Below are 26,100 nucleotides of genomic sequence, written 5' to 3' on the forward strand. Positions count from 1 at the left end.
ACCAAGCTTGACCTCAGGGGGGCGTATAATCTTACAGTAGCTGCGGCGGTGCGGATGCCTATCCCAGACATACACACACACACACACACACACACATACATACATACATACATACATACATACACACTTTGATCTCTATATATTATATATATATATATACACCCCAGGAATAGGACCCAGGATAAGGGACATATACCAGGATGGGACATATATATCAGGATGGGAGGCCCAGTCCAAATCTTGCACTGGGTGGGGCTCATCAGACTCTAGTTACGCCATTGGTCGTACGAGTCCCTATTACTTGGCCATCCTGTCTTCTTGTCCATGCTGCACGCTAAATGTATCCATATAAAAAAATTTATGCAGGTGCATTTGGGCGATGTATTTGAGCTTCGTATTGTCATGATCCAGGTTGGATATGACAGAGAATAATCACAAGTAACCTTTTTTTTCTGTGCTTAGGTTTGGTTTTTGCCCCCGGTGGCCATTAGGATTATTGCACTGTGGTGTTTTTTGTTCTAAATTTGCCCCCTGATGGTGGTGAGCGTCATTGCACTTTGGTTACTTTAGTTTTGTGCACGTAGTTATAAAACAGGTATGATTGCTCTATAAAAGAGTGTCAGGTGTGGTAATCAGTGTTGGTGAAAGTCCTCAGTTACAAGCAAGCCTGGGTGAAGGATGGAGCTGAAGGAGAGTCCCGGGCAGCTCAGTGAGAGTCCTGGAGTGGCAGCTATGGTGTCTGCGAGGAGGGCTGGCATAGCTTGGTGGAGTTGCAGCTATTGTGTCAGCAAGGAGTTCTTGCATGGCTTGGTGGAGTGGAAGCTATGGTGTAGAGCTGCACTCATGATGCTGGACTCGGTTGCTGGAAAACTGGACTCAAGATGCTGGACTCTGTTTCTGGACAGCTGCACGCAGGTGGTGGACTCTTTTTGCTCCAAGACTGCACTATGGTGTTAGATCTGGTCGGAGGAAAAGATGCACGCAGGTGGTGGGCTCTGTTGCTGGGAGCGTAAGCAACAGAGCAAAGCTAAGTGGTGTTTCCCTGTTTTGTCTCTTTTCCTTATGTGTGTTTTAGTGCAGTGGTGGGATTAGTTTCCACACGGCCATTACACTAGAAAGGGGTAGGTGGAGGGCGAGCTAGGGTTTAAGGGTATCCTGAGCGGCACCCGGTGCCGGCCTAGGGAATGTTAGGAGTGTAGAGACACTGACTCGGGAGTGCAGGAGGTCTCCACTTCCCCGTTCCCTATCGCAGGGCCACCATTGTTATTGTTACCCAGGTTTTCCCTTTTATTGTTTAAATTCGCCTTACTGGAGGCGGGGTTTACAGACATATGTGTATTTCTGAAATTCGCCTGTTGGAGGCGGCGTATGCAGCTGCACGTTTTATTATTATTTAAATTCGCCCAACTGGAGGCGGTGTATCCAGGGTCACGCGTGTCATCTAATTCTGCCCTGCTGGAGGCGCTGTGTCCAGCCACGCGTGTCCGTGACACGTAAGCTCACTAGAAGACCCTGGAAGACAAGAAAAGTATAATGGTCAACATCACGTAACCCCCAGCTCGGTCAAGAAAAAGAGCACATTTCATTACAATAAATACATTTAAATGTGCCTTTCAGAGTAGAGGTACTGTGGCTTATTTAGCTAATGTGGTGTATTTGCAGTATGTTGTGGTATTTATACATTTCTATTGTAAAGCCCTGCTGCTTTATCAGTCTCAGCAGAATGTACAGCTCTACACATGGACAAATTCATCCTGCTAGTTCTATCCACAGTCACGCCATCAGTTTATTCCAGTTACTCCGTTCCATTGTCAGTCATGCAGATCCATGCCGCAACACTGTCTCCGCCATGTTTGACAGATGTTGTAGTATGCTTATAAGCCTTTCCCTGTCTTAATGATTGTCTTCCCAGCTTAATGGTTTAGTTAATCTTGGCTTGATCTGGCCATAAAATGTTGTCATTCTTTTACTAAAGTTTAAAAAGTTTACTAAAGTTTATCCTAATCTTTCTGTTCTGTAGCAAATTTTTAAAGTTTCTTAACCCTTTCACAAAGCTCCATACATGTACAGCAGATGTTTACGTTCACTATATAAAACTTAAATTTTGAGGATGAAATCGCAAGATCAGCCTTGAATGTCTATCTCCGATTATCATTAAAGAGAATCTGGATGTATGAAAAACCCTACAAGGCCATCAGAATGCTGAATGAAATGATACCTTGATATATGCGATCCGATGTCTTGTTACAAATCCATTTTTTTCTTATATATAATTGAGCTGTTCCAGGCTGTGGTTCGGACACAGATCTCCCTGAGAATTTGCCTCTTGAGCTAATTTTATATGACATGGAAGTTACCAGTGTGAGTCATGTAATGATTGACATTTTGCTCTCATAATCACACACAGTTCTGCAGTGAGATCAGTGTTAACACAGTACAACAAATGTGAAATTCTCTCATTGCAAACATTTCCAGCAGCACTTGCCCTCTCATAGGGCTGGAAGCTCTGCTGCAGAGCTGTGCCTGATTATAATGAACACAGTACAGCAGAGTGGAACCTTGTCTCATTGCAAACACATTTGCAGTGATATCAGCTCTGCTGTACTTCCCCCCCCCCCCCCCCACACACACACACATACACACTGTCTGTCTGTGAAAATAAAGCTGAAACACTATGACAGGACACCTGCAGTGCAAATGTGTTAGTACAACAGAAGTGAACTTTGTCTCATTACAGTGCTGGCTCTACTGTACAATGTTAGTTCTGATCTCACTGTAGAGCTGTATGTCAGCAATAGAGCAAAGTGCCTGTCATTTCGGACCTATAGATTTTAACAGCCCAATTACGTATAAGGAAAACGTGGATTTCTCTTGAATAAAACATCAGATCACAGATAACAAGGTATCACTTTATTCCGCTTCCTATGACCTACTTGTTCATATAGACTGCTTAGGATGGTTGATCCTACTGACCGATTTTAAAAGATGCTGTGTGAATATTCCTTTATGGATGCCATTGAGGGTGCCTTGAATATACCAGACTATCCCATGTACTGTATGTGTCTTATTAAAGCAATGCACATGCTGATACCTAATATATAATTGACTGTTTTTTTTTCCTTGCACCTCAATAATATAGTTTTTATTAAAAAAAAAAGTTACAAAATGAAAAACGCTACCAAAATTCTTGGGAAATGACCTTAAAAATATTTGTAAGGCATGGTGATCTAGAAGAATAAAAAGTGTGTGTGTAAAAGAATATTTAAAGGGTTCACTATTTTAGACAATCCCTATTTATTGGAAGGGCCTTTTGAATATAAGCTGTTCACAAATAGTCCCACTACTTGAACCTAATACATCATCTGTAATCTGTGGGGAGAGCTAATAGTAAGTGTTCAATTTTTCTACAGCACCACCACAGTGAAACTAAAGTATTACAGAGTGCCCATTCAAATCAATGGCTTGTCTGTGTATTGCAGGACAGATCCTCCATAGGGAGAAACGGTCTTTGTTACTGCTCACGACTGGCCAAGAACTGAGGATCCCCCTCTACTAACTCAAAATTCTCCAATAGGGTAGATGAAAGTGGTTTTCTAACCTGGCCCAAGTAGAACAGGGCTACGTAAACAACAGATATGCACACAACTCATGACATGGACTAAATCTGTAATAAGTGTATATTACAGTGTTAGAGCTGTTCTAATGATCTGTCCTCGCATTTGCTTTGGAAAAGTACATTTGTATTTATCTAGTTTTCTACATTGGTAATACCAATAACTGTCATACCCAACTTTCTTGTGCAACAGGTGTGGAGCCTCCTATCCTCAGTTGATGAGTACAATGGGCATACATCCTACATGTGCGGAGGAAGTGACCAAACTGCATATCACAAAACGTTCAGGACTGGACCCCACAGTCACTGGTTGCTGAGGTTAATTACCATCTCTGAAAAGGAAAGGAGCCATCTGTCTGCATGTGAACTGGAGACCTATCAGCGTGTTTCTTGCGTATACATCTCACATTTCCCAGTAGTTACAAAGCACTACAGAAAGCATTCTTCATGTGTCTAACGTTTTACCAGGTGCCAAGGACTAAAATGTTTTGTGATCTAGTCTAATACTCCTACCATCCAGGAGGTGGAACTGCAGACCAGAAGATGCTGGAGTCCCAGGTACATAGTGTAATGGTATCTAGATCCGCCTTCTGCAGAACAAAACATGACAAGGACTTTTCTATATTTAGAGTTCATTCATTATAAAGTATGAGTGAGAATGAGCAACCTTGTATTTCCTCCAGAAATCCACTAGCACTTCTCTCTTAGTGGCAGTCATCTGCCACTGGATCACATTTATTTATCTCATCCTATATAATTTGCACTCATTTATCCTTTCTTATACACTTTATTGAGAATATAGGGAGTGCATCATTGATCTAGAATGGCATCCTTTTTCACAGTTTTTCTCTGCACTGTATTGACTCCTGCCAACTCGCAATGCAGGGAAATTCAGCAGGCCCAATTTATTTGCATGAACCATGCTGCAGTGAGTGGTCTGGAGTGCCCCTTGTGCAGTGATAACTATTGCAAAGACTTAGTTTCATGGTTTTTAAGATTGAAAGTAGACATAAGTCCATTGAGTTCAACCTATAACCTACCATGTTGATCCAGAGGAAGAAAAAACCCATGTGAGACAGATGCAGATTTCCCCATATTAGGAGAAAAATTCCTTCCCATCTCCATGTACCGCAATCGGACAAGTTCCCTGGATCAACGTCCCGTTACAGAATCTAGCACCCATAACCTGTAAGTAGTATTGTATTTTTCAAGAAAGACATCCAGGCGCTCCTTGTACTTTTTGTAATGAAACAACCATTACAACATTAAATGGCAGAGAGTTCCATAGTCTCACTGCTCTTACAGCAAAGAATCTGCATCTGTGATTATGAATGAACCTTCTTTCCTCACTGACATGGAGAATGCCCCCCTTGGCACCATTGTAGGCGTAGGTATAAAAGATAATTTGAAAGATGTCTGTACTGTCCCCTCTTATATTTGTACATTGTAATAAGATTGCACATAAGCCTTTGTTTTTCCAAACTGAATAACCCCAGGTTTGATAACCTGTCTTGGCACCTGCTGTACTTCAGCTACGTCCTTCTGATATAGTGGATACCAAAATCGTACACAGTATTGTAGTGCCTTGTATAGATGCAAAACTATGTTTATCTATACCTTTTTTAATGCATGCCATAATTTTATTTGCATTGTTAGCAGCAGCCGTGCAATGGTCAATAAAGGAGAGTTTGCCATCTACCCATATGTTCCTAAATTAGCGCTGAGCACCCTTTATTCTCATAATCGGGGGGGATCAAAAGAGATTGGAGACCAACCCATCATTAAATGATGGCATGTCGTAGTGCTTTAACATTCAGAAAGCTCACTAATATCTCCAGCTGTTAGAATGCTTTCACACATTACTATAGAAGATAAACTGTAGTTCTTGAATAGTGTAATGTGCTAGCTTCACTAGCCACTGGCATAATGCAGCCTGCAATAATGGGTCCCGGGGTCCTGCTGACTGCAGCTGCAGTGCAGCCACCGATGGCGAAATCCCTTCATTATAGCTAATTGTAATGCAATCCTCAAAATTCCGAAAAATTGTTTGAAAACTGATAGAAAAGATGGAACATTTACCCTCTTTAACCTGTCAGATTATTGCTTTCTTTTTTCATTGGTTGATTAAATTTAAAAAGGCAATATGAATGTTTGACATGGGCGACCCATCCACTTTTCTCTTTTTGCCAGCTTTGCTATATCTCCCGTTGTGTCACATATGTAGACCCTCCATTATTCATGAGCTGGGTAATCTACTAATGTGCACAGTACCTGAATTGTGATAGTTTTATAACTTACCGTACATATTACGTCATTTCTGGCTCTATCGATTAGCTTATATCACCTTAATATCAACACCCATGTTTTTTCAGCCAGGCATAATGGGTGGATTTGAAGACTGAAATGATGTAACTCTGATCTAATATTCATGATTCATTACTAGGAACAAGCGCACTAACTTTCCATGATCTTCTGGCATTTAAGTGTGCGGCAGCTTAATTTTCTCGAGCAGTCCAAGTACTGCTTTACCTGTGAGTTGGACATGGTCGATCAGTAGCTTGCTGCCAGGTATATTATTCTCGGTCTTTCTATAGATTAATGTCACTCTCTGCGGCTCGCTCAGGAGTCTGCATCATTTCAATTACTACTCAGGAGGAAACAGATTGAGAGCAAAAATACTTTTGGACTTCTGCCTGTAATTTGCGGCTATGCTCCTAAATATTCTTCAAACCCACATCACGCTCCTAGCCACCATCAAAGGCTTACTGTCTCCTTTAGTACAATAAAAAATAACAGAGGACATCCTGAGGAAACCGTGTCCTAATATCACCAGCCTGGCATGTCTTCCCCACAAGGAGTTCTGAAAAATTACATCTGACATTGAATGTTCCATTAGCCAAGGAGCATGTACAGTGATTTCACAAGGCTCTGGATATCTGAGCTCACGATCTGTGTGCGTGATTTCCAGGTGGGATTTGGGAGTCCCAGTTCTTACTGTAATGAAAACAAAAGCTATTACTTTTCACTCACGCCATGAGCTATTTAAAGTGAGCTACTTGCCGCTGATTGTCCTGCAACGGGTATATTATCTTTTACAGGCGGACTTTTTGACGGATATTTTTTTTCTTGTACATCATTTCCTTGAAGTATGCTTTACAGCCATATTCCAAATTAAAAAAAGAAGCTTAACTTTTATTTCAACATGGTTAAAAATGACATTTTGAGTATGTTCAAAAATGTTTTCCTACGCGTTTCAGTCTAAAACTTAGTCCTTATTCATGAATTATATAATTGTTATAATAATTGTCCATAAATAAGGACTAAGTTTTAGTCTGAAACACGTAGGAAAACAAATATATTTTTGGGCATTTTTTAATCCAAAATACGGCTGGAAAGCTTCTGGATTCATATTGTTGCTCCACCACATTGGAATGTATTTTCCATGCCGAGTGTCGTAGGAGCCTTATCCGGGGTGATCTGGTTTGCACATGTACTTTATATTGTTTCCTTACAATATGTTAAAAAAAAAAATCTTCAATTTTTTTACTTAACTAGAATACATGTCTATGGTATCCGATGCATTACTTGTATTAATGACCTAGATGTCCCAATATAGATAAAGAAATTTATACATTTAACTTCACTAAACAAAGGACAGGAGTGGTAGGATGGAGATAGTGCTTCTGCCTGGCCTAGAGATTTCTCTATAATTGTATGGGCCGCTGGTATTTCATGTAGGACATACTTACATTTTCGATCCTTCAATCACAAATTGATGAGGGTGCATGTCTTATCTTTTTTTGGCAAGGTTTTGAGCAAGGTTTCATACCTGTAGATATTATTATATGTATTTTGCTATCCATTTCCTCAAATATACTCTTTTAGAACACAGTTATTCCTCAAAATATGTATACTCCTTGCTTTCTTGTCAAAAGACATCAAAATAATAAAGACCTGAAGTGGCCAATGGCTGCACGATTTGGTCTCGAAACCGTACTGTCATTGGCCACCATGATGGGTAGAGTTTTGGCCACATGCAGCCATCTGCACCCTGTAGGTTTCACTTTTAGAGATAAGCGTAACAAGAATAATTTTCTTGTTTGTTGTTCACATTTTTTATGCTTACTTACAAATGCAAGCAAACGAGCATCAACCCACTTTCTGTACCACTAATCGGCGCTCATTGTGAACCACTATATCGATTGTGTAAAATTACTCTTCATTTTTCCACCTTTTGTTTTGGTTTCACTAACTTTATTTATCCTTTTCTCTTTTAGCTTCTACACATTTTGTCGCAAGTACAGAATGAAGATATTCAAAGCTTCAAAGAGTAATTGTGATTTTGGTGATGTGACCAAATACTTCATTAGAACAACGACTGGATTAAAGATGCGATACAAAGTGTGCACTTAAAGGGATTATCTGGGACTATTTTATTTTTCACTGTTTGCCTAACTGCCTGCCTGTTGTGCCCAGTGCCAATCTTTGCCGGCTCAGAGCAGTCATGTACCCCTTCTGAATGTGACTCTAAGGCTTCCAGTGAAGTCATGTTAACAGGTAGCTGCTTCTCTTCCTCTCTGTTGATGGGGCGTAACTCCTGACATCATGCTGATTGACTGCTGCCATCATGCTGAATTGTAAGCCAGATCCCCGCTGCCTAACTGCAGGGTGGTGGCTGTCAATCAGCATGACGCCAGCAGTCACATCCCGTCGACAGTGCAAGCCCGTTCTGTTGACATGATGCAGCAGGAGCGGTCTGTGATCCTACTGAGTCGACACCAGGCAGATAGTTGGCAACTTTCTGCCTGTCAGTTCTTATCCCCATGAAAAAATAAGGAAATAATCCCGGATAACCCCTTTAAATTTATAGATGTAGGGTATCTTATGGATACATAGTGATGCTATGCATGCTGATGTCCTCCTGCTCTATGCAAGCAACAATATGGTGTGTACTTTCAGAGATGGTTACCAAAAATTGTAGTTAGAAACAGATAACAATACCAGTGAATGACGGCCTGTGTAAAAACTCTCGGAGATGCATCGTCCAGATAATCTGCTGGTTCTTGTGTTTAATCTGTTAAATGATTAATAAAAAAATGGTCTTGTCTCTGTGTTGAGTGAATTAACGTTACAAATAATGGTAAGCATAGTTGTAAGAGGATTTTTACCCAAGTCCAGTGGAACTGTAGTGCTGATTTTCCAACTTTTTATTAGCATATGAGGTGTCATTTACAGATTCTGATCTAGTCATCTGACAAGTTTTGGTGAGTTAAACTTTTGTATGAACATACTAAAGAAGGTTACCATACTTTTTTTTTTTTTTTAAATTCTTTATTTATGAATGTTGAAATAATCTGTACAACTGCAAAGATAGTAAAGGCAAATGTTTTAATGTGTTGTTGATCACCATCTTCAAAATAGCAGTCTTAAAAAATCACAGGCTTCTTCCAGAGTAGTCTGCGGGATCTAGTCACCTTCAATTTGCTGAACAGACAACCACTTTAAAACAATTATATATATTTGTATTTGTTTTTTTTAATAGTTATAAGGTAACATACAAACAAAAAAAAGTCAAGTGCTTATTACAGGTTACAAAATGTTGGAATTTTAGAGAAAACTGCACAAATTACGGGAGCTAAATCTTGTGTCTTCTCACTGGTGTAGTGGATTTGAAAAAAGAAAATTTCTACTTATTTGCATCTTTTTCTTTCTGTCTCTTTTATATTAAGTTGGTCTATAGCAAACAATAGTTTCAGTTGTAATATAATAGCTGCCAGATCTGGAATTTGTGGCCAAACCACTGACGGAAGAGACACCATAAAGCTACAACTGAGATTACAGTGGCTTGGAATTTCTTTGTTTTTTGGGAGATGTTTTTTGACATTTTGCATGTGTTCGTGTAAAGAACGTGCCTACAACTGTGAACATTTGGTTTGTTTTTTTATTGTGAAGCCAACAACAAATAGGACAAAATAACTGAAAATTTCAGTGTGCATAACTATTCAGCCCCCTAAAGTCAGTACTTTGTAGAGCCTCTTTTTGTGGCAATTACAGCTACAAGTCTCTTTTGATAAGTGTCTATGAATTTTCCATATCTATCCACTGGGATTTTTGCCCTTTCTTTAAGACAAAACTGCTTCAGCTCATATTCTCAATTGGATTAATGTCTGGGCTTTGACTAGGCCACTCCAAAAATGTACACATTTCTCCTTAACCCATTCGAGTGTTGTTTTAGCAGAAAGCTTTTGGTCATTGTCTGGATTGAAGGTGAACCTCTGTCCCAGTCTCAAATCAATGATAGACTGAAACAGGTTTTGCTCCCCGTATTTCACACCATCCATCTTCTCCTCGACTCAGACCATTTTCTCTGTCCCTGTTGCTGAAAAACATCCCCACTGCATGATGCTGCCACCACCGTGTTTCACTGTGGGGATGGTGTTCTTGGGCTGATGAGCTGTGTTCATTTGGCGCCAGACATAGTATTTACCTTGATGGCCAAAAAGTTCAATTTTAATCTCATCTGACCACAGCACCTTTCTCCATACATTTGGGGAATCTCCCACCTCTCTTTTGGCAAACTCAAAATAAGCCTTTCAATATTTGTCTGCAAGTAAAGGATTTTTTTCCCCATTCTTGCATAAAGGCCACCTTTATGCAGCTTATTGTGGTTGTATGGACAGATACTCCAGATCCTTCAGGGTTACCTCTTGGTCTCTGTTCTGCCTCTGTGATTAATGCCCTCCTTGCCCAAGCTGAGAGTTTTGCTGGGCAGCCCTCTCTTGGCAGATGTTTTGTGTTACCATGTTCTTTCCATTTGATGATAATGGATTTGATGGTGCTCTGGAGGATCATCAGAGATTGGGATTTTTTTTTTATATCCCAACCCTGACTTGTACTTCTCAACAGCTTTGTCGCTGACTTGTCTGGAGATCTCCTTGGTGTTCATGGTGTTTGGTTAGTGGTGCCTCTTGCTTAATTGTGTTGCAGCCAGTGTGGCCTTTCAGAAAAGGTGTGTATATGCTGACAGACCATGTGAGACTTAGATTGCACACCGGTGGACTTCTTTCACTAAGCATGTGACTTATGAAGGGGATTGCTTACACCTGAAATGTTTAGGCGCTTCATAGCAAAAGGGTGAATACATATTCACATGCCAATTTTCAGTTATTTGATCCCATACACTTAATTTATGCCTATATTTTTCTCACTTTACTTCACCAACTTACACTATTTAGTGCTGATGCAACACACAAATCGGATTACAAAAATATTTTAACACAGGTTGTAATGTAACAAAATAGGTAAAAAGCCATGGGAGATTCTATGTATATGAATCATTTTGAGCACAGTGGCACTGCCTGCTCTACCATCCTTGGGGGGTCTAAGCTGGTGAAATATAATTGCTTGTGCCATAAGGGGAATATATAGCCTGCAAATTCTGCGTATATATTCTGATATCCCCTCCCCTCTGCTGCCACACCATGGACCATCCACCATGCCCAATATCTCTGGGTGAGCCCCAAAAGCCATAACTTTAGAAATAGAAGAGTTTACAAACTTTTCAAACCTATTTCCATGTGTATGTTGTACCACAAATGGGATAAACATGCCCACTTTCATGTCTTGCCAGAGTTTCACATTCAGGGTTGCATGTCAGTCAAAGCTCATTATGTCATTAGGGGGAGAAGAGTCATTTTTGCTGCAGCACCACCCACTTGACTCAGAGTGGTGCATTTTACTAAGGCTTATTTTACCGGGAACATGTTTAGCACTGTGTAAACATACACAATGGTGACATGAAATGGTTTAGTTAGCCATATATATTGGTCTAACTAGTTCCCTTAAAAATTACTAATTTTGCAATATTTCTTTTGTTAAGATTTTATGGACAGTTTCTAAGTACATAACTGAGTCAGTTTATATAAAAACTATTTCTTATAGATGTGTTCATCTGTATTCATCTGTAAGACTTGTGGAATAGTGTCCTAATTAGATCCAAGGTGTGGAAACACAGTGTGCTCATTACCTCCGACCTGACTCAACAAGTTCCTATATTTAAGTACTAACAGGTAGCAATTATTAGACATGTAACAGGAAACAATTTGACAAGATTTGATACACTGTGTGTTTTTTCTTTTTATTCCCCATAACTAGAGATAAGCGAACTTGTTTGGAAAACGTTCGCCAATCTCAGATTCGGTACGAATGTAGCACGTTCAGATTCGTGTTTGCTTTCATGAGCTTTTTTACTCGAAGTCAGCTAAATTCGATCACAGTACGGTAAATCATAGCATTTGTACTAATGCTTTTGTTAGAACTTTAGCTGGGATAATGGTGCTGTATGATAAGCGGAGGGGACGGGGAAACATGTTTGATGAGGGGAGGGGTTTGGAGAGGTTAGAAGAGCATGTGGAGAGGTTAGAGGAGCGGCATGCTCTACCCTTCCTCCCTCCTTAACTTTGTGTTGATTACGTCAGCCAATCAAGATGCAGAAAACACCCACAACATAATGACACAAGATATTCTGTGATTGGATGCTGAAGTCACATATCCCTGGCCATATAAAAAGCGGACATCTTGTTTTGCTGGTGTCATTGTCTGTGTCACAGTGCAGAGAGGTCACTTTTGCGCTAACGTTGCTGAAAGTGAACTTGTCAGTTAAATAGGTAGGTTCCTGTCATGTGTGAAATCGATCTTCCAACATTGAAGTAGATTGTGCAAAAACTGTGTGTCCGTCTCCGGAGACACCGTTTGCTACCCCTAATCGTTTGTGATAAAACTGTTTCAGTGGCAAATAAGAAGGCCAGATTTCCATTTGAAAATCATTAGGCCTAATATTGGGATACCGCCACGAGGCCCTATTGGCTACTCCAAATCGTTTGTGATCAAACTGTATTTCAGAGACAAATCATAAGGCCAGATTTCCACTTCAAAATCGTTAGGCCTAATTTTGGGCTGCAGCCTGTAGGGCCAATTAGTTAATCCAAATTGATTGTGATAAAACTATGTTTCAGTGGCAAATCAGAAGGCTAGATTTCCACTTCAAAATCGTTAGGCCTAATATTGGGGTATAACCGTGTTGTTCAAGCACACTATCTAAGAAAATAAATAATGATTGTTCATTTAGTGGCAGGTGACTGACAGCTGTGGGCCTAAAGCCCCCGTCACACATAGCGATCACGCTAGCGAGATCGCTGCTGAGTCACAAGTTTTGTGACGCAACAGCGATCTCACCAGCGAGATCGCTGTGTGTGACACTGACCAGCGACCGCCCCCCCTGCCGGTTATCGCTGATCGCCCTGGAATGGCCAGGACATTTTTTTGATCGCTGGTCTCCCGCTGGCCAGCACGCATCCTGTGACAGGCGGGAGACCAGCGATCAGCGCGCTGGTAACTAAGGTAAATGTCGGGTCTCTAAGTGGCGCGCAGCGCTTAGAAACCCGATGTGTACCTTAGTTACCAGCGCGCTGGTGCAGGGAGCTGGTAAGGTACACATCGGGTTTCTAAGTGCCCCACGCTGCTTAGAAACCCGATGTGTACCTTAGTTACCAGCACGCTGGTGCAGGGAGCTGGTAAGGTACACATCGGGTTTCTAAGTGCCCCACGCTGCTTAGAAACCCGATGTGTACCTTGGTTATCAGCTCCCTGCACCAGCGCGCTGGTAACTAAGGTACACAGTGGGTAACTAAGCGACGTGCGTCGCTTGTTACCCTGCTGGTGCTGATCGCTGGTGAAGCTGCCTGTTTGGCAGCTCACCAGCGATCATGTAGCGATACACCAGCGAGCCTGACTAGGTCATATCATTGTCGGGATTGCTGGTGCGTCGCTATGTGTGACGGGCCCTAAGGTTATAAAACAGCAGGTTACAAGAGGGGAAGGCTACTTGCAAAATGGGTGGGAAAAAACGAGGTTGTGGTGAAAGGGGGAATAAGCTTGGTGTTCGATGTGTGTATGAGTTAGGTGTTAATGAAACCTCAACTGAACAATCACAGTCTTGTCCTATCCACAGGCCCCTGACAACATCTGTTACTGGCTGGGTTACTAGTCTCCCTTTCTTTGGCAGATGGGGCTAAGAAAGAGCATTTGCTCCAGTGGATGGCAAGCACTTCATCAAGTGGCCTCTCTTCCTATATCTTGTCACACACAATACAATCCTCAGAGGTGACACCCCAATCACCCTTGTTTACCCAAGTCAAAAATATTCAAACGCCCAACTCACTGTGGGGAACCTCAGATGGGCCATTCTGCAGAGCTGTTCACACATTCCACTCCATGGGCATCAGAGGTATGCTTTGAAGAATAACAGAATCCAGAGGAGGAAAGCATTTGCACCGTTGCCCAAAATTTTTTTGTGTTTAATTCGGACTTGTACGAAGTAGGGTATGAGCAGAATCCAGACCCTTGTCACCAGAAGTTAACCGCCAAGGGTGCAGGTGATCCTGATGAGACTCAGATGTCAGAGGTGCATGCGGACTGTACTGTGGTGTCAGGAAGAGGAGGAGGGTGACTCAGGGTGAGGAGTGTGAGAACAGAGGATGACGATAAGTTTGTAGATCCCTTTCTCTCTGGTGGGAGTCCATATCTGGAGAGATGAGAATATTGACAAACTGTGGATGCCTTGGATGGAATTGGGATGAGTGGATAGGTGAATGAACAGTCTCGGGGGGTATGTATATGTGGGTTGTTTGTCTACACTGCTATAACAGATGATGTTGTATAATGCAATTCTATATACGTGTACAGGTGGTGTTAAAGGGATAATACGAGCTGTTTAAAGGGGGAAGGGGTGGGGTCAGTTTGCATTGTTGGGGGGGTTTATGGGAAAATCAAAAATGCTTGTACCACTGTTGTATGAATACTGTGATGTTCTTAATAAAAATCTACTTGAGTTAAAAAAAACAAAAAAGTTGTAGATCCCACTTGGTGTGAATCCAGAGGTACGCAAGTGAGTTTCTCAGCAGTGGAGGTGAAGAAATGTGGAAGATGGGAGGTTCCGTTGCGGCTTCCCACAAAGACATGACGTGATGCAACCACGACATGCACTGCATCCTCAGCCCAAATGTGGCTGTGGCCAGCACCCTTCGCGAGTGTGCAGTTCACAGTGGCGGAAAGAGTTGCCTTGTCTGGGCCTTTTTTGAGACCACAAAGGATGATCCAATACAAGTTATCTGTCAAATTTGCAAAAAAAAAAACTAGGCAAAAATTGCAATAATTTGACAACTACATGCATGAACCGGCACATGAGCGATCAACATGCCTTAGTGTGGGAATCTCACAGAACTAAAATGCGGACTAGCGGGCCTTACCAACCATCGGCCGTCCCATCAACCCCCATCTGCGACTTATTCCTCCTCCCTCACCATTCTAAGTCTTCTCACACAGGTTTTACAGCTGCAGAAACCACATTTGATTACCCCCTACAGTCGGGGGGAGTGAGAGAATGTCACCTGTTACGGAAGGAGACGTGACTGCTGCTTTTGTGTCACCTAGCACAACACATCTTTCTCAATCCACCATAACATCTCCGCTTGCACTTCACTCACAGTCCAGCAGTTCATCCTGTTCTCCATACTTCACCCTCTCAGCACAGCAGCCAGATCTCAGCCCCGCAGTTGTGTTCACTTAAAAGAATGTTTCCTCCTATACATGCTAAGAGTTTGAACTCTACCATCTTCAGTCTGTTGGCCACGCAAATGCTTCCTTTCCGCCTGGTGGATATAGACGATTTCAGAAAGTTGATAGCCATTGCAGTCCCCCCAGTACCAGTTGCCATTACTTCTCTAATAAAGCTGTGCCTGCACTACACTAGCATGCCGCCAACAACATCATCCCTTACCTGAAAAAATCTGCCAGGGGGAAGATGAGCAAACGTGGGCAGGGGCGATACATCTCACTGACTGGGTTACTGTGGCTGTGGGGGCAAGCGGTCAAGGGGCTGCTCCACTAGTCTTTGAATCCCCAAGGCTTGAGGGTTGCCACTCTTAAATCCATGCTACAAGAGCAAATTTAGACAGATGCTTCACCCCCTGGAAAGGGATACGCTCATACTGGAGTATCAAAACACGCTTGTAGACAATCTTAAGAGTGGTTTTTCCCAAGGCAGCAGTGAGGCAGTGTGCATCCTAGTTCCAGACATCTAATCCTGGGATCGTCATGGAGTCATTGCGAAAACATTAGCAGCAATGTAAGTGGCATCAGCAATTTCTGTCAGTTTTTTCACACATTTTTAAAACCAGCTCATGAACCAGCAGAGCAGAGTACAAGTCTGACACATTGTGAATGGCTGGAGAGGATGGTGCAGGAGTATCTGGAGCTCAAAATCATTGCCATCGGGAGGCAAAATGCTCTTTCGCATTTTGGTCTTCAAAAATGGAAGAGTGACCTGAGATCGCCTATTACGCCTTGGAGGTTTTATCATGCCTGGCAGCCAGCGTTCTTTCAGAACATGTCTTCAGCGCTGCTGGTGGTGTCTTGATGGATAAGCGCATCCTGCTGTCCTCTGAATATGTAGACCGCCTAACTTTCATCAAAATGAACAAGTCACGGATCTCCAATGACTTTTGCACCCCAGTCACAGACTTGGCAGACTAGGTGATGGTATAGTTTTTAGTGTCATGCATTGTTCTCACATTATTGCAGTCTGCCACCTTTGTGGTGTCTTCTGTGCCTGCTGTTGCTACAGCTCCTGATGTTGCAAACAATTTGAAATGTGGAGACTCTAAATTGGGTCTCCATCTGGTGAGTTGCCTGTAGTGCAATGTGTGTCAGAGGCCTATTATAATATTTCTACTCTGTGAAAATTGATGCCATGTTAGCGGTGTGTGGTAATTTTTTTTGAAATCTGGAGACTGCAAGTTGGGTCTCCATCTGGTGAGTTGCCTGAGTAAATAGGGCTCCAAGACATGCATGCCTGCACTCAGTTTCATTCAACTACCTGTTACTTTCCTTTTTGTAACAATAGTACTGTATGCAACTAGTGTTTGTGCTATCTGAGTGTGGCTAGAAAAAAAAGGTGTTGCATGAGGTATCAGGCCTGCCAGATAAGAAGGCTTACACCACTTCCTTAGCCACCACATCTTAATTGATAATTCAATAGACAGGTCTAAATGCTGGCCCAGACTCTGATTCTTCATTCATGGCACATGGCTGACTTCTGCTGTGCCATTATCAAATTTCTACTGTAGGTAAATTGATGCCAAACTTTCTGTTGTCTACCCCTAATTGTGGGAAATATTTGTACTCCAAGACATGGGTCTCCTTCATGCGTGGTGCCTGTTGCAGTATGGCTCCCAGACAGGCGTGCACTTTTAGTCAACTACCAGTGTTACAATCCTTACATTTTTCTAACACTAGTGCTCTACCAAGCTGATATTTGTGCCACCTGAGTCTGGCTGGCAAAAAAGAAAAAACTGAGCTGTTGCATGAGGTATTAGGGCTCTCAGCAAAGAAGGCTTACCCCGCTCCCTTAGCCACTATGTCTTTGAAACTTCAATTTCTCGCTCTAAATACTGGCTCAGACCCTGCTACCACATGCATGGCCTATTGCTGACTGCTGCTGTGCCATTATAAAATGTTCTGCTATGGGCCAATTGATCAGTCACCTACCTGTTTTACTATCCTTACATTTTTCTACCAATAGTAGTCTGAAACTGATGTTTGTGGCACCTAAGCGTGGCTAGGAAAACTAAGAAAAATTCAGCTGTTGCATGAGATATCTGGGCTCCTAACAAAGAAGGCTTACACCGCTCCCTTAGCCACCACGTCATAGTTGAAACTTTAATTCAAAGCTGTAAATGCTTCCCAGACCCTGTTACCTCATGCATGGCCCATGGGTGACTGCTGCTTTGCCATTTGCAAATTTCTAGTTTGATCAATTGATGCCACTTTTCATGGTGTCTGCCCCTAATTTTAGCTGTTTGGGAAGCTTTTTGTCACCCCTTAAGGTGTTCTGTATACGTTTGGTTTGGCCTCCCATTGAATTCTGGCATTCTGGTACATTTGGCAAAGGTCTAAATGAACCAAATCTTGAAAGTTTTACTCATCTCTACTTATAACCTGGCCTTAGTAACTATCATTTTTTTATTTTTGGATGCTAGAGATCCTCAACAGCAGCATTTTGCTCTAGTTCCGGTGCAGCGCCTGTATTGCTAAAGCAGTCGGCAAGTGCTAACCCGGTCTGGATATTAATGAGTGGATTTGGACATGTCGTGGTAATTAATGTATGCTTTCCAATAGGGTCTAATGGGGCAGCCTATTTTCAGCTCCAAAGGTCGCCATTGTTGTTTTTAAGACAAAATGTATAGACCGATTCAACAGACAAATATTGAGTATTAAGGGCATGTCACACTAAGAGATATCGCTAGCAATATCGCTATAACTAGTGACGTTATAGCGATATTGCTAGCGATATCTCTGTGTCTGATACTTACCAGCGACCGGCTACCCCGCTGCTTATCGCTGATCGCGCGAGAACGTTCAGGACTGTTTCTCGTCGTCAGCTTCCTGTGGTGCTTCCTGCTGTGAGGACGAGCGACGCGTGGAGCCGGGCGGGAGGACGCAGGATCGCCTGGTGTGACAGGTAAGTAGCGACCCCCGACCCCAGCTATGTCGCTGGTGAGATCTGCCTATGTGGCAGCTCACTAGCGACCACTTAGCGATGTACCAGCGATCCTGACCGCGTCATATCGCTGGTCGGGATCGCTGGTACATCGCTAAGTGTGACAGTACCTTTAGGGACACTGCCTTGAAATATGGCAGCTAAAAAGAATAGTACTGTTACCTTGCAGTGCTAGGTAGATTCCTGGGTTTGAATACAATCAAGGGCAATATATGTATGGGTTTCCCCTCCTCTTGGTCACTCTTCATTTCCACTCAAACTCAAAAATATGTAGTATTTTAACATAAAGGGGTAATTGGTTTCTTAGTGTGGTTCTAAAAAAGGAAAGTAAATTTTGAGCCCCATTGGGGATACGTTGGTGATATATATGCAAAAGGAAATAAATAATAGTGGATAATCATTTTAATTGTGGTTTTCAGATCTAGTCATAATTGCAGTGTTCCATCAGTCCACAGTTATCTGTCCATTCATACTACACAAGTACTATATTATTGTCCAAGAAGATACCATTATCACCATTTTTCTGCAACTATTAGAATGCTGATCCTGGAGACTTTTATTACTATTGTAGCAAGATGTTGCTGTGCCAGGGGAAAATGTTGGGACAGGGAAATCAGGCATGTTGAATTTTACCATGCCCAATCCCTACTTACTGTGAGAGAGGCTGCAGGGGAGAATGGGAGTAATAGCTGTCTATTACTGTAGAAGTATGGACATCTTTAATATTATTAGACACTTTTGAATTAACTTGGATGGGACTAAGCTGTTCTAATGGACGCAGCATATTGAATAGAATGGGTTGTTTCCTACAGAAAAAAGCAGATCCGTTTTCTAACTCCTGACAGCTAGTTGGAGGCCGTTGCACCCACTTATTCGGTTTTTGTTTGGGTCCATCCTTAGGATTTCCTGTTGGTCGTATTTATCAGAAACATACTGTTGCAGGCAGATACAGAGCGTGTAAATGGCTGTCTTGTCACCACACTTTATTGTCATTTTTTCTACACACTTTGGCTAATGGTGCATTTCCTACTTGACCTCCTGTGGACAGGCCATGGGTGAATTTCAGCATCACTCCTCACGTGTTGACCAGGCCTTACCCATCAAATCCATTCACAAATGTGCTTTAGTGTCCTGAAAAACAACAACAGATTCAAGCTGTCTGTCAGTCGGCAGCTATTTTTTTAAAGCCTACTTCCCACATTGTGTGTCCTTGTAGCAGTGAAGAGGCTGTTCCTTCAAAGATCTCACAGCACGTCCCATTCCGGTCATGCTGCCAGGCTTGATAGATGACTATTTGTTCTCTTTTAATTAGTAAGGCGAGAAGTAACAGCACCACTTTTGGCACCAGCACAAATATAATTTCAGCCATTTTAGATAGTTGACATTAGGAAGATTAGTTTAATTAATTTGACCATGTAAACCAATGTTTCTATTGCACTGACAGTTCTTCCTTTTTTCCCAGATGACAGTATATTTTATAGTTGCTTCAAAGCAATTTATTTTTTTTAATTACCCTAACTTTCCAGAGGAAGTCTCACCAACAGCATTTCTTAATTAGTTCAGATCACAAGATACCAGGCTGTATTGGATTTAGTGGGTACTGCCTAGTAATGAAGGACTATGAAGCATCTGAACTTTCTACTTACAGATGCATCGATTTTCATTCCAGTATCTACCCCATACAACCTTTTGGTGGCTCTTGAGGACTGAAAATGGTGAACTCTGCTTTACAGCTAGTCTTACTCAATTGACTGGGAGAAAGCTGCAGTACCTATCACGACCACTACACATTGTATGGAGCTGTGCCACTTGCTAAGCACTGAGCTCTCTTTAATCAGCTGATCGGTGGAGATACAGGTGGTCACAGCCACACCTATCTAATATTGATGAGCTATCCTAAAGCTGCCTATACTTCCCCGATTTCTGCATATGTTGAAATTCTCGGCTCAGACAAGCATTTATTGTGATTTCTATGAGAGAGTAAGGCTGGAGTCACACTGGCGAGGAATACGGGAGAGTGAGAGGCGCTAAAAGCATGCATTAGACACGGACAAATGATTCTCTATGGGGTCACTCGCACCAGGCGTATATTTCTCCTCCGTATCCGTATCCTACGCTCCGTGCCACTCGCAGCATGCTGCGATTTTCAGCGTACTACGCCCGTAGTACGCCAATGCAAGTCTATGGGTGCGCAAAAAATACGCATTACACACGGAACACACGTGTGACCTGCGAGCAATACGCAGGTCTTTTGGTGAACAGGAAATGGGCCAATCCATCATCAGGAAGCGTAGACATGCAAATGAGCTCAAAAAGCGCTCCAGACATCCAGGAAGTCAGCCTCCACGGAGTACAGCAGCAGCATGGCGTCCACATATATTAATGTAGAGATGCTCATTGTGCTGGTGCAGGAGCGTCCAGAAATATGGGACCCACGCGATGCAAACTATGCGAACCGCACAAGAAAGGAGGCGTCAGATGTACCATGACTTTGGTGACAGACCACGTGATGAGCAGCATAAAATTCGTAAGTGCAACCATAAAAATATAATTAACGTTAGCGCGCTATAAAATGAATCTACAATCAGCACCCCCCCCCTTCCTGTGCATGTACTTTTATTATGCTCATGAGGCCGTTACATTAGGATGTGACACGTGGCTTCACACAGCCATAATTAGGGGTTAGGCCACAAGCTCCTCATCCTCCTAGCCACTAAAATTAGTTTCAGGGGAGCTATTGAGACCCTGGATATCGGCCCAATTACATATGCCACCATAGGTAGAACGCACACCCCATAAGGCCCCATGCCTAGACTACTGTTTGAAAATGTGACCTCTCAAATATGTGATTTTGACAATCTTTCCTGTCACATTGCAGTGGAAGATGTGATGAAACGGTGGAGAAGCATCCAGGACCAGTACCGCCGGGAACGCCAGCAGCGGTCCAGGAGTGGGGATGCTGGCCATGTAAAGCGCAAATATATCTACTATGACCGGCTGAACTTCCTCGCCCCAATTCTGGCTCTGAGACCGTAAGTACATACCTCACACCACATGACACAAAAACATTACACAAATACTTTACAGGGACAAAAATATTGATGTATTTTTGCCTCTGTTCTATTTCATAACAGAACTCAATCCAACCTTACGGATCGAGGAACGGCCTCAGAGGCAGAGCCCATTATAGATCCTGTAGGGGATGAGGTGGCTGGCCCATCTCCCCCTACAAGAAGGATGGCTGAAGAGGAGGCATCACCAGAACACACAATGGCTGCCCTACACAACACACCACCAGGACGGTCTGCAGCTGCAACCTCACCCATCCTGGAAGAGCTGGGCAACTTGAGCAGCAGCCCAACTGCCCAGATCAGGCCCTCCCCACAGGCTGCTCTAGCATCACGGCGAATAAGAAGAAGGCGCCAGGTCACCATTCAAGAGAGCAGGACCAATGTGGACACTGGGGTGCTGAATTACTTGTCCAGAGTCACTACAGATGATGGTGAGGAGGCCTATGCACGTAGCCTCACCCTTTATCTCCGTGCCCTTACCTGTGAGGTCAGGCTCTGTATTAGGGGATGTATTCAGATCCTGCTTGATGCAAGCACCCCCCCCAATACCCCATATGAGGTGTTTGAATTTCTGGAGAGGTGGCAGCTCTCACCAAGAAATTTAATGCGCATGAGACCATCAACACAGATGCTTGCTCAAGCAGGGTCTGAACAGCCCCTAATACGTGGGCCAACACCTCAAGCCCTTCCTCCCCCTCCCCATCCTTCTATTCCGCAGCCCCAAATGTCTTCCTCAAGCCAACCCCACCAATATGGCCACTTGTACCCACCCAGTGTTGGAGGCTGGTCCCAACCTGTTTGGGGACGATCTGGCTATCTTGGTGGGTATGAGCCACGGGCCTACCATAGCCAACAAGAAGCCCCTCACCATCATCATTACTCTGGCCAGTATCACCAACAGGCCCAGGAGGCTGGACAACAACAGCATCATGGGCAACAGTATGGCCCCACACAGGGCGATGTTGCCCACAATGTCCAGCAGCACTCACAGGCTGTTCCTCCCCGTTCCCCTTCCCCTACATATGAGGATTTATGAATCAAAAATTTGGAGATGTCCAGTTACATGTCACTGGTGCTTCTAATCTAGACAAAAAAACAGGTGTTCTCCTTCACCAACATTTAGAACATAATTTAACACTCACATTTTTAAACAATGTTTTCCAAACATATGAAACAATCCATCATGACAGGCAACGCTACCTCACGCCTTTCACACAGATATTACATGTGTGTATAAAAGAGAATATTTAAATGCGCTATACTGTTACATGAAAGGATGAAAATACACTAATCATTTGCTAATGCATAGGAAAGGTGTGCTTGCCTTTAGTTAAGTAGTCAACTTTGTTATTAGCAATCTCTAGTAAAACAATTTGAGGCGACCAGCATTCACAATATCACGCTCTCTCTATGTCTTAACAAGTGAGTTTTGTATTTTCATCCTTTCCAGTATAGCATGCTTAAATATTGTCTGTTCTACAGACAGGTAATATCTGTGTGAAAGATGTGAGGTAGCCTTGCCTGTCATGGTGGAATCATTCTATGATTGGAAAACATTATGAGGAAATGTGAGTGTTATCTTATTGACTTTATTTTGGTGATGGAGCTCACCCTTTGTTGCCTAATCAAGGTTAATGTAGGCATGCAGCAATGTTGTTATTGCATAATGTTTGTTGCAGTTTTTTTCTGTAATGTTAATGTTACACCAAGTTAAAGAAGGCACAAAGGGTCATTTTGGCAATTGCCAAATTTGTGTTATGGCAAAATTATGTTTGCCTTTAAGCAAAACAAAAAAAAAAGGCAAAACTAAAAATTTGTCTACTCTAGTTAACGTCTCTGTGTGATTTTTCACTCTCCCTCACAACATACTAACAGACACCAACCAATGCAAAGAAACACTCATAGAATCATAAAAAGGCTTGAGTAATATATATTTAGACACACTTTTAAAAAAGCAAATTATAACATAGACACAGCATTCTCTTGCCAAGAAGTTGCCCCCTCAGGTGAGATAAAGTAATTCGTGAATATATCACGCACTTTGAGGCCAGAGAGCGGTCTACATTGAGGGATGATAGGTGGTCTCACCCTGCGCACATTGTCCGGCCTACGCACACCATCAGAGGAGGAACAATCATGTATCCTGGTGAAGTTATGCAGAACAACACAGGCTTTGACAACTTCATTCACATTTTGCTCACTCAACTGAATGGCAGACTGGAGTACCCGCCATTTGGCACAAAGAATCCCAAAGGAACACTCCACCAGTCGCCTAGCACGTGATAGGCGCAAGTTAAAAATTCTGCACCTGTGGTCAAGGTTGCGCCGGGGATATGGCCTCATGACATTACGTGATAACTGAAAGGCCTCATCTGCCACAAGGACATAAGGGACTGATTGTTCGGGGGAGCCTGGTAGCTGGCGTGGTGGTGGTAGATCCAACTGGTTGGTGCGTAGCCGCCGACCCATTATGGAAGTATTGAAGACTCTTGAGTCTCCCGTCCTTCCATAGGCCCCAATGTCAACAATTATAAACTTGTATTGAGGGTCTACCAGAGCCAACAATACAACAGAAAAGTATTGCTTATAATTGAAGAACTGGGAGCCTGAGTTCGGCGGCTTACGCACCCTGATATGTTTGCCATCCAGGGCCCCAATACAATTTGGAAACTGGCAGTCCTCCTCAAAGTCCCTTGAAATCCTTAACCAGTCTTCCATCCTGGGCTCGGGTAGGACCACCTGATGGAGTCTTGTCCAGATTTCTGCACATGTAGACCTCACTATGCCTGAAATGGTTGACTTTCCAATGAGAAACTCATGGTGGAGGGCGGCATAAGACAGGCCAGTGGACAGGAAGCTGTAGAACAACAGAAATAGTACAGGTTACAATGGCTAAAGTAAAAAAAAATCAGTTACATGCCGACCAAACTTGGTAGGAAATGAGAGAGAACAACACACACATATTTGGTGGCACAATGACTAAGTGATATGCAGTACATATTAGATGTAACATTCTGCTGTGTCAGGTGAAACATTTTGAGTAAGATGAGGGTATTAAACTTTGTCCAAGAAGGCCAAAAAACATAAATTAACACACACATTATGAACATAGAGAATATGGTTGTGTAGTACATACCGTATTGTGAGTAGAAGTCGCTCCTCTGCAGATATGGCTTTGCGCATCCTAATGTCCTGAAAGGTGATCCCAGGGCGCACTGTCTCCAAGAGGCGATCAAATGTGGAAATGCTCATTCGACAGTACTGGTAAAATTTCTCCGGATGCTCCCGCAGAGACGAATAGAGGCAGTGAAAATGACCTCTTGTGAGTCGTTGCCTCAAAAGTGGATGTACCCACATGCGTCTCCTCCTCCGCGGATCCACTATCACAGGATATGGTTGGCCAAAGCGCCGTGACAAAAGCCAGGTAAAGAGAACCTGCTCGGTTGTATTGAATGTCAGACCCTCTGCCATGCTGCACAAAGAACACCAACACACCTCGTGAAAGCAAGGTGACAAATGTACAGAATGTAGGCAGCCACCTGTTTCTGAGTGTCTAAATAGGGTGCAGGCTAATGATTTAAATTGTTTGCAGGCCTCAAAACCGTTAAATGTCCATTTTGCAAGGCTGCGAGAAAATCTCGCCATACGGATTGCATACGGATTACATACGGATACACACATGCGACCTCACCTTGCTTACGGATGACCTACGGACCACTATTTAGTGGTCATTGATCCGTATTACGCATGTAAAATACGGAGCGTATTTTGCGCAGGTTAGTGTGACTCCAGCCTTACTGTCAGACTACTCTGGCTGAGGATTATTTCTGCTCCAAACAAAAGATTTGCCCTTTGAAATTAATTCTACCAGATCTTTCTCTCCTCTGATATCATCTCTGAGTGAGAGAGTCACTAGGACACCATACACATTAGATTATTGGCCGATCCCACCATAATATGTCTGTGTGGGAGGTTAAGACAGATCAGCAATATTACAGTTGTCAAAAAAACTTTTAAAGGATTTTATTTGTGATTATGGATTATAGACTTGGCTATTAGTACACAATACAATTTATTAGTAATATAACCCATATTACATTCAGTAACATTGTATAATTTTTATATACAAGTATGAGCCTCCAACAATGAGTGAATACCTTCTCCTTGCCAAAGTAAACGTTGGAAAATAAAATTGAGTCATTGTATCCTAAAGCATAAATTACCTGATTTATTGTGATTTGTGTTTTAAAGTCCCTGAGGAATTGTGGAAGGAAAAGATTCTTCCAAACTCTGTTCTCATGAGTGTTCTGAGCCAGTCAATAGGACAAATAAGAAAAAAGCTAGTAATTTGTTCAACCTCTCCCACTAGTATCTGTCAATCTTTGACGAGGAAGCTGCAATCGTTTCTGCTTCTACATGCCAATACTGGAAGATGTGTAAGTGTATTTAATTTATTGTTTGGCAGGGTTAAAACATATCTTGTTGCAATTTCTAGTGTGTGTATATATATATATATATATATATATATATATACACACGTATATATGTGTATATATATATATATATTTATATAATTTTTTTTATTTAAAAAATAGTGTCAATAGTTTATTAGTATCAATTAACAAAATGCAAAGTGAAATAATATAAGAGAAATGTAGTCAATATTTTTATGTGACCACTAGTGATGAGCGAGTGTGCTCGTTTATTGAGTTTTCCGAGCATGCTCGGGTGTTCTCCAAGTATCTTGGGCTTGCTCATAGGTTGTGTTTGTGTCTCCGCAGCTGCATGATTTGGGGCTG

At 42.5% G+C, this 26,100-nt stretch overlaps 1 protein-coding gene across 2 annotated transcripts in view; it reads left to right on the forward strand.

Annotated features, from left to right (window-relative positions):
- Positions 1-8,720, forward strand: part of TXNRD2 (thioredoxin reductase 2) — a 177,407-nt gene extending 168,687 nt beyond the window's left edge. For both annotated transcript variants that reach the window (XM_073559079.1, XM_073559078.1), the window contains exons 17-18: positions 3,807-4,171; positions 7,891-8,720. In XM_073559079.1, coding sequence (XP_073415180.1) covers positions 3,807-3,930 — 124 coding nt within the window. In that variant the 3' untranslated portion in view covers positions 3,931-4,171; positions 7,891-8,720. The remainder of the gene's footprint in view (positions 1-3,806; positions 4,172-7,890) is intronic.
- The last annotated feature ends 17,380 nt before the right edge of the window (positions 8,721-26,100 follow it).

The sequence above is a fragment of the Dendrobates tinctorius genome, unplaced genomic scaffold (genome assembly GCF_039654945.1).
Source record: "Dendrobates tinctorius isolate UK_male_01 unplaced genomic scaffold, ASM3965494v1 ptg000265l, whole genome shotgun sequence".
Classification (NCBI taxonomy): domain Eukaryota; kingdom Metazoa; phylum Chordata; class Amphibia; order Anura; family Dendrobatidae; genus Dendrobates; species Dendrobates tinctorius.